The 10,106-nt window shown below is 45.2% G+C and overlaps 1 protein-coding gene across 1 annotated transcript in view; it reads right to left on the reverse strand.

Moving 5' to 3' along the window:
* Positions 1-8,218, reverse strand: part of LOC121563120 (UPF0606 protein KIAA1549L-like) — a 60,740-nt gene extending 52,522 nt beyond the window's left edge. The window contains 6 exon segments of the mRNA XM_045217280.1: positions 90-209; positions 505-654; positions 7,110-7,123; positions 7,516-7,813; positions 7,956-8,035; positions 8,140-8,218. Of these exon segments, the coding sequence (XP_045073215.1) occupies positions 90-209; positions 505-654; positions 7,110-7,123; positions 7,516-7,813; positions 7,956-8,035; positions 8,140-8,218 (741 nt within the window).
* Positions 8,219-10,106: the final 1,888 nt, after the last annotated feature.

Raw genomic sequence — 10,106 nt, forward strand, 5'->3', positions numbered from 1 at the left:
AGGACCAGGTACATATGAAGTCACCACCTCCACAGGTCACAGGGTTACTGAGTGAGGAGGAGGAGGCCATGGTACTATAATATCTGTACCTGGACAGAGAGTCTGGTGTGGACGTCCAGGACTTTGGCCTGGGCCTCAGAGAACACGTTCTCCAGCCTCTGTTCCATCATCTGCGAGAACCGACAGGACCGCGGGTCATCTCCCTGGACCTACGAAGCGCAGAACTGGAACACACAGACAACACCCATAGAACATGGAACATTCGAGAACATCAGGGCAGAGTAACTGTAGTTCAATACTCAACCCCATCAATAGGAGCTTGTAATGGACACAGTGCAGACTAATGTATTGCAGCCTCCTTAATGTGTCTTGTATAAGTGAGTGAAAAACAACATGGCTCCTAAACATAGTCCTCTAGTCTAAACCATCAGACCTGTTTTGAGCTGGAGGCCGATAGCTGGGCTGGATCTCCATGGTGCGGCTGTGTTGGGCAGCGCCCGTTACCATGGGGACAAACTGTCGCACGTCACCCATCAGCCTATCCCAGCCGTAGGAGTGAAGCGCCTCGACCACCACAGAGGGCGGGTACACTATGTCTGCTCCAATCACGTGGTAGCCCACCGTCACATTGGGCGAGCCAAACACTGTCTCCACCTGAGGGAGAGTGGAAATAGGGATCCGTTATCAGGATCAATAAGCATGATCGATCATCTAATCCATCTGGCTGTTTGTAGAGTTGTAGTAGTGAATGTTTTGACTGCTTGTGAAACAGAAGGATGGGGAGAGAAGGAGACCCAGATAGACAAATAGAAAGACAGAACATGGGAATGAAAACATGGGAATGGTGAACATGGGAATGGAATAACATGGGAATTGCAAACATGGGAATGAGAACATGGGAATAGGAACATGGGAACATGGGAATGGGAACATTGGGAATGGATACATGGGAATAGGAACATGGGAATGGGAACATGGGAATGGGAACATGGGAATAGGAACATGGGAATGGGAGAGGGAACATGGGAATGGAAACATGGGAATGAAAACATGGGAATGGGAACATGGGAATGGGAACATGGGAATGAGAACATGGGAATATGGGAATGGGAACGGGAACGGAAACATGGGAATGGGAAAAACATGGGAATGGAAACATGGGAATAGGAACATGGGAATGGGATTTTATGTGAATGGGAACATGGGAATGGAAACATGGGAATGGGAACATGGGAATGAGAACATGGGAATATGGGAATGGGAAAGATGAACATGGGAATATGGGAATGGGAACGGTAACATGGGAATGGATACATGGAAATGGGAACATGGGAATGGGAACATGGGAATGAGAACATGGGAATGAGAACATGGGAATGAGAGACGGAATGAGAAAAGGAAGGGAAAAGAGTGTGTGTGATAGACAGACAAAAAAACATGCAGAAATGCAGGTGCAATTGTGTTCCCATTGACAAGACAGAGAGTTGTAACAGTACACAGAGGACAGAGGGCTGTAACAGTACACAGAGGACAGAGAGTTGTAACAGTACACAGAGGACAGAGAGTTGTAACAGTGCACAGAGGACAGATAGTTGTAACAGTACACAGAGGACAGAGAGTTGTAACAGTACACAGAGGACAGAGAGTTGTAACAGTGCACAGAGGACAGAGAGTTGTAACAGTACACAGAGGACAGAGAGTTGTAACAGTACACAGAGGACAGAGAGCTGTAACAGTACACAGAGGACAGAGAGCTGTAACAGTACACAGAGGACAGAGAGATGTAACAGTACACAGAGGATAGAGAGTTGTAACAGTACACAGAGGACAGAGAGTTGTAACAGTACACAGAGGACAGATAGTTATAACAGTCCACAGAGGACAGAGAGTTGTAACAGAACACAGAGGACAGAGAGCTGTGTGTGGGAGGTGTGTCTGTTTCTGTGACTGAGAGAGAAAGAGAGGTAGAGAGGTAGAGAGAGAGAGAGAGAGAGAGGAGGAGAGAGAGAGAGAGAGAGAGAGAGAGAGAGAGAGAGAGAGAGAGAGAGAGAGAGAGAGAGAGAGAGAGAGAGAGAGAGAGAGAGAGAGAAGTGAAACAGATCAAATCCCTCATCCTAACTAGAGTGAATACCTTTGTTGACAGACAGTCCCCTTGGTTACCACACTGAGAGCCCATACAGTCTGGATATTACCATGAGTTGACAGTATTCCCATCACAATCAAGCCTTGTTATGAACCGTCCCATTCCCCATCACTACACCGGCCCAGCCGTTATTCAAAGACTGGGTTTCAGGAAAGGTCGGTGAGTGGTAACGCACCCTCCTAACTCTATCTGGCCGATGTGAAAGACCATCAATGGATTATCTCAAAGGACTTTAGACTTCAGTCAGTTCAGCATTCCACTCTTTTCACCTCAATGAAAATGTTTCATTTAAAGGCCAGAAGCTTTCACGTTGTTATAATAGCTTTCCTCTGGTGTCAAAGGTCATTTAGTCTGCTGCTCCTCATCATTCTTATGGCCCTCCCCCTCTCTATCGCTCCTAGTAACCATCTCTGCCCTGTAGTTAAAAACAAACAAAACATTTTCCCCTGGGACTGAGCACTGGATGACTGTAAAATAAACATTTACTCATATTTAGATAGGTGACAACCCAGCTAGCACTTTTTGGTTCCTTGGAAGTTGTGGGAAAGTGCATTTTTGCCTGTTCTGGAAACGTACACAATAGCTGCACCATTGAGGGCATCTTGACTGGCTCCATCACTGCTTAGCATGGCAACAGCACCACCCTCGATAACATGGCGCTACAGTGGGTGGTGCGGACAGCTCAATACATCACTGGGGCCGAGCTCCCTGCCATCCAGGACCTCTAGAAAAGGCGGTGTGAAAGGAAGGTCCGAAAAATCGTTAGAGACTCTAGCCACCCAAGGCATAGACTGTTCTCTCTGCTTCCGCATGGCAAGCGGTACCGATGCATCAAGTCTGACACCAACAGGCTCCTGAACAGCTTCTATACCCAAGCCATAAGACTGTTAAATAGCTAACAGAGTGGCTACACGGACTATCTGTGTTGACCTTTGGATTTTACTTTTATTTTTGACCTGTCTCTAAGCACAATCACAGGACTGACACTCCAACACACACATAACATGCACACACATTTATCCTGACTATACACACACGCACACACACTCACATACAATCATCATTACGCTGCTGCTACTCTGTTTATCATATATCCTATTGCCTAGTCACCTTACCACTATACATTATCTACAGTCCCGTCAGAAAGTATTCACACCCCCTTTACTTTTTCCACATTTTGTTGTGTTACAGCCTGAATTTAAAATGGATTAAATTTAGATTTTGTGTCACTAGGCTACACAATACCCCATAATGTCAAAGTGGAATTATGTTTTTAGAAATTGTTACCCCTAAACATATCTACCTTATCGCTCCAGTATCCCTGCACATTGTAAATATGGTATTGGAACTGACCCTGTATATAGCTACTGACCCTGGAACTGTCCCTGTATATACAGTGGGGGAAAAAGTATTTAGTTAGCCACCAATTGTGCAAGTTCTCCCACTTAAAAAGATGAGAGAGGCCTGTCATTTTCATCATAGGTACATGTCAACTATGACAGAAACTTTTGTTATTGACCAAATACTTATTTTCCACCATAATTTGCAAATAAATTCATTAAAAATCCTACAATGTGATTTTTTAGGAAATTTTTTAGGAAATTTTGTCTGTCATAGTTGCTGACTAAATACTTTTTTTCCCCACTGTAGCTACTGACCCTGGAACAGACACTGTATATAACTACTGACCCTGGAACTGACCCTGTATATAGCTATTGACCCTGGAACTGTCCCTGTATATAGCTACTGACCCTGGAACTGTCCCTGTATATAGCTACTGACCCTGGAACTGTCCCTGTATATAGCTACTGACCCTGGAACTGTCCCTGTATATAGCTACTGACCCTGGAACTGTCCCTGTATATAGCAACTGACCCTGGAACTGTCCCTGTATATAGCAACTGAACCTGGAACTGTCCCTGTATATAGCTACTGACCCTGGAGCTACTGACCCTGGAACTGACCCTGTATATAGCTACTGACCCTGGAACTGTCCCTGTATATAGCTACTGACCCTGGAACTGTCCCTGTATATAGCTACTGACCCTGGAACTGTCCCTGTATATAGCAACTGACCCTGGAACTGTCCCTGTATATAGCTACTGACCCTGGAACTGTCCCTGTATATAGCTACTGACCCTGGAACTGACCCTGTATTTAGCGTCTTATTTTCTCCTGTTCTTATTTCTTATTTTTATTTCTCGTCTGCGTGTGTTCTACCTATTTTTAGTGCTACAGTACATTGATTGATTGATTACTGCATCGCTGGGTTTGGAGCTCGCAAGAAAGGCATTTCACTATACTTGTGCACGTGACATTAAAACTTAAAACTTGAAACTTAAAACTTGAGATAGGAGAGAGACAGAGAGAATGAGAGAGAGGAACAGGAAGATATTAAGTCAGAGCGAGAGAGAGAGTGAGAGAGAGAGAAACATGAGACCTGCAGTACCACACGTCTATGACTCCTGAAGGTTCCTATGACCTTCACATTGGAATCAGTCCCAAATATTCCATCCCCGCTTCATTCAGGGAAATAATATTCTACACAGTCCCACTGCACCCGAAAACACACACATACACAAACGCACACAAACGCACACACACACTCATCAGAAGGTACTCAGACCCAGTGGAGTCTGTGTGGAGACAAACAGTATGTCTGTTACACAGGGATCACATTGCTGCTCCATTTATCTCAAGGCCATATTAGAAATGCATGTTGCCTTCTAATACCAAATTCATTTCCAGCCATTGAAAGGGGTGATTTCTCATGGATGTGCATTTACATAAAAAATGCTCTATACACACAGACACAGACACACACACAGACAGACAGACACACACACAGACAGACAGACACACACACAGACAGACAGACACACACACAGACAGACAGACACACACACAGACAGACACACACACAGACAGACAGACACACACACACACAGACAGACAGACACAGACACACACACACACAGACAGACACACACACACACACCCTCCCTGCTGCCACTGTGTCTCAGTACAGTCTCTCATATCATAACCAAGAGGTCCCCCTGATCTACAGCCGCAGTGAGTGGAGGTATTACAGGCTTATAGGGAAGGAGAATGATTCTGGCTAGAGGAGCCATGACTGTTTAATCCACGGACAGACAGTTATTGTGTTGTATTGGAAAAATATGTTTCCATATCATCACTGCAAAGAAACGGTGAGCTTTTCAAACCCAGGGGCTGTATGGCTGTGTTGAACCTAAACCTGGTAGAAACGTTTTGGGGGGGGAAAGTCTGATGAAATAATGCTCCTTTTGCTGACAGTTTGGAATGACATGGTTCTGTATTAAATAAAGACAACACTCAACATCACACAGCTTTATATCATGTCTTATCATTATGCTGTAAATCAATACAGATGAGGAGAGAGGAGAGTACTGTGTTGTTAGACTTCTCCAGGTAACTTGGTAACTAGTTGTGATTGAACAGGGCCCTTGGTTAAATCAAAACAGAGGAGGAGAGTACTGTGTTGTTAGACTTCTCCAAGTAACTAGGTAACCCTGTGTAGCTCAGTTGGTAGAGCATGGCGCTTGCAACGCCAGGGTTGTGGGTTCGTTTCCCACAGGGGGCCAGTATGGAAAATGTATGCACTCACTAACTGTAAGTGGCTCTGGATAAGAGCGTCTGCTAAAGCTGACGTAAATGTAACAGTGGAGATTGAACAGGGCCCTTGGTTTCTCACCTGGGGTCACACAGTCTGCTGTCTTATCTGGTTTTCATCTTGGTGCCCCGGTCCCTAGGATGTGACATCACCACCCCATACCTTCAGGGACATATTCTGTCAACCTAATTTCTAAATGAATCCTCATCGCTCCTCACAGTTAGCCTACATGAGGATCCATGCATGGTCCTTCCTATTTCATGAAGATCTGCTTCTCTAAGTAACATGCTGTTATTTTAGCTGCCTTATACTCAGATGTGTGAGGTGGGCGTTTTGCCCAGTCTTTTAACATGTTTTGCCTTAATCCTTGAGTCGGGGTTTTGGCTAAGTAAGTTTGTTTTTCAAGTACTTTTTTTGGGTCAATTATTTTCATCATTTTTGCCATCTGTACATTTTGTACATCCTCACCTCTGGATCCAGTCTTCTTTGTAAAATAAATACAACCTATTTTTGCACCTGAATCTCCTCAGTCTCAACTGCTGCTGCTCCACACCAACCAAATAGGCTGCCGGGTTCTCTACAAATGTTTGATTACATTATTAATATTATTATTTATTTATAACAAATACAAACATACACATACGAACAACAACTTACAGACACACACAAACAAAGACTACATCTCCTCTGCCCAGACCCGCATCCTCTATCTTAACACACATAACCTAGCGTAGCTGGTGTAAAACAAACTCCTGAAACCAGATACCCTACATACTGGTCTTGACGAGAAGAAAATAAACTGTCTGGTGAGGTTCTCTTCTGCACTGTTCAACCAATCCAGCAAATGTGGTGCTAGAGTTAAGTCACCCTGGTGTCGCCTTGTTAATGATTATATTATTATTATTATTATTATTAATGTCCAAAAGTGGAAGTCGAGGTCACAGGCTCTCTTTTAATTTCCCTGAAAACCTGAACATCCGGTTGTTGGGGACTCGGTAGAGACTACACAACACACACAGAAAGAGAGAGGGATAGAGAGAGAGGGATAGAGAGAGAGAGAGAGAGAGAGGAGAGAGAGAGAGAGAGAGAGAGAGAGAGAGAGAGAGAGAGAGAGAGAGAGAGAGAGAGAGAGGAGAGAGGGAGAGAGAGAGAGAGAGAGAGAGAGGTAGAGAGAGAGAGGGAGTGTGTATATGTGTGTCCTGCTGACCTGGAAGCCTGGGCAGTGGTGTGCGTTCAGAGCTCTCCTCAGAGCCTGGGTCAGCCTCTACACTGGAGGTTCTGTCTCTGGATGCTGTCCAGGCGGTTCCTTCTCACATGGATGGTCAGAACTGTAGAGAGAAAAAAGATGGGAGGGGAGAGAGAGTGGGTGGGAGAGAGAGAGAGAGGGGGGGGAGAGGAGAGAGGGGGGAGAGAAGAGAGAGAGAGAGAGAGAGAGAGAGAGAGAGAGAGAGAGAGAGAGAGAGAGAGAGAGAGAGAGAGAGAGAGAGAGAGAGAGAGAGAGAGAGAGAGAGAGAGAGAGAGAGAGAGAGAGGGAGGAGGAGGGAGAAGAGAGAGGGAGGATACATCTTTATTTGGAAAATAGAACTATATAGTCAACTATAATCTGTATTACAAACCATAACCCCAACTACACCCACAATGGCAATAGTAAACCTGTTGAGAAAAAGTTAATGGCATTCTTTTTTCCTTGAGTTGTTAAAATACTGTAAGTGGCTCTTACTTGTTTTAACCCAGATCTTCTCTGTGAGCGTTACACTGTTGTGGGGTGGAGCCTCCATGGTGGTGATGAAGGGGAAGGGGGGTGAGGAGGCTGGTTGTAGTCCCTCTGGGTTTCGTCTTTGGGATTGTGGTGACAGGTGAGTCCGCCTGAGGCTGGAGCAGTGGTGGTGGTAGTGGTTGTAGTTCTGCCGGTTGTTGTTGTGGTTGGGGTCTCTGTGATTGGCTGTGTTGTAGTCGTGGTTGCAGGACGTGCAGTGGTTGTGGTTGAAGCTTATGGTTGTGGTGGTCACAGTTGTGAGCTGGAGGGATGCAGTCGTTGTGTCCTCTCGAGAGGTCAAAGGTTTTACACTGTGATGTTGTCAAGTGCAGGGCCTGTCGGGAAGGTGAGGTTCCCTGTTTGGGATAAACTGGTCCATCGTTGTCTTTGGGGAAATTCCAGACCCCTGTCTCTATGGATGTTCCCATGGTTAACTCCTCCATCGTGTCTCTGTAACAAGAACAGAAGTCACACTCACTTCCTCCTGAGAGATGGGAGGGGAATGATGATGTCACACTGGATGCCAGGGCGATTAATGATGATGTAACACCCGCCGGGACATGAGTGCGGAGGATGATGTCATCATACCAGTGGACAAGCGGACAGTGGATGATGATGTCACACTGGATGCCAGGGCGCTGGGTGATGAAGTAACACCACGGGACATGAGGGCGGATGGATGATGACAAGAGCAGGTGAAATAAGGGCAGAGGGTGATGACGTCGCTAACCAGTGGAGGGGAAGACACTTGATGGGGATGGGCGACATCACACTCAAACCTCAATCCAGAAGTGGATGATGATGTTTCCGAATCAGAACGTTCCGTGGAGAGGAGGACAGACTGGGAGCTGTGGTGGGGACTGGACACACTGCTGATGTGAGATTGGTGTGAATTGACGGATGATGACGGTGTCATTGATAACAATGGTAAAAATGAAGGATATTGCTTGAAGATAGTGCTGATGATGATGATGGGGATGAAGACGAGGATGATGATGATGATGATAATGGTGATGATGATGATGATGGTGACGATGATGGTGATGATACTGGTGATGATGATGATGGTGATGATGATAATAATGGTGATGATGATGATGATGGTGATGATGATGATGATGATGGTGATGGTGATGATGATGGTGATGATGATGATGGTGATGATGATGGTGATGATGATAATAATGGTGATGATGATGATGATGGTGATGTTGATGATGATGATGATTGTGACGATGATGATGGTGACGATGATGATGATAATGGTGATGAAAGTGATAATGGTGATGATGATGACGGTGAGTCAACTTGCGAAGATACAACTTTCATTGTTGAGTCAGTATGTCCCGTATCCATAGTGACATGTTTATGGGGTGTAGGGGATCAGAACTGTTGGGCGTCAGAAATAGTGACAGACTCCGCGTGCTAACACTTACATTCCCCTCAGACGCTGTATATTTGTTATGATGGGCAGATGAGAGGGAGAGATCGGAATGAAATAGTCACACAGTTATCAGTTGTGGTAGAGACTGAGCTGGACACTGATAATGCTGATGTCACCGCTTCTAACAGGGGAGTGTTGTTCTCTGGCATGGATACTGATAATGCTGATGTTACCTCTTCTAACAGGGGAGTGTTGTTCTCCGGCATGGACACTGATAATGCTGATGTTACCTCTTCTAACAGGGGAGTGTTGTTCTCTGGCATGGACACTGATAATGCTGATGTTACCTCTTCTAACAGGGGAGTGTTGTTCTGTTTTGGTTTGGACACTGATAATGCTGATGTTACCTCTTCTAACAGGGGAGTGTTGTTCTGGCATGGACACTGATAATGCTGATGTTACCTCTTCTAACAGGGGAGTGTTGTTCTCTGCTGGACACTGATAATGCTGATGTCACCGCTTCTAACAGGGGAGTGTTGTTCTCTGGCATGGACACTGATAATGTCTTGATGTTACCCCTTCTAAGAGGAGAGTGTTGTTCTCCGTGGTTCTCTCTCATGTGTAGTGGAGGATATAGAAGCCATCAGATTGGCTGGTTTCAAACTCCGACGGGGGTAATGGTATTGCTTTAGAATATGTGACAGGACGTGTGTCCAACAAAGGGTCTCCTCACTCCCATTTGACATCACCAGTAGATGCACTAGGGAGAAATGTGCTATCAGCTGCGAGATGAGACAGGTGTAGAGAAAGATCTGCATTACTTGTCCATTGAGTTCAGGCTTAGTGGAAAGTTTTATATCAGAGGTTATATTAAAATATTTAGATGATGCAGTTGAGACACGCTCCATTTTCCTGTCTATATCAGAATGAGAAAGAGAAGCAAGTGCTCATTTGTTAATGGTGTCTGTGACTGAGTAGGGTATTCCTCATGACTGTGGGACTTTCTGACATAGTAGAGAGAATATATTTTTCCCTTTTTTGTAGTTTCCTCTTTGTGGAGACAATGTTAAGAGGGAGTCAATACAGCCTCTGCAGTATTAACAGATGCAGGGATACCAGTGGGGCGTGGATAAGGAGAATCTTTCAGTGTGGTCCTTGGAAATCAAGGAGT

The sequence above is a fragment of the Coregonus clupeaformis genome, unplaced genomic scaffold (genome assembly GCF_020615455.1).
Source record: "Coregonus clupeaformis isolate EN_2021a unplaced genomic scaffold, ASM2061545v1 scaf0994, whole genome shotgun sequence".
Taxonomy (NCBI): domain Eukaryota; kingdom Metazoa; phylum Chordata; class Actinopteri; order Salmoniformes; family Salmonidae; genus Coregonus; species Coregonus clupeaformis.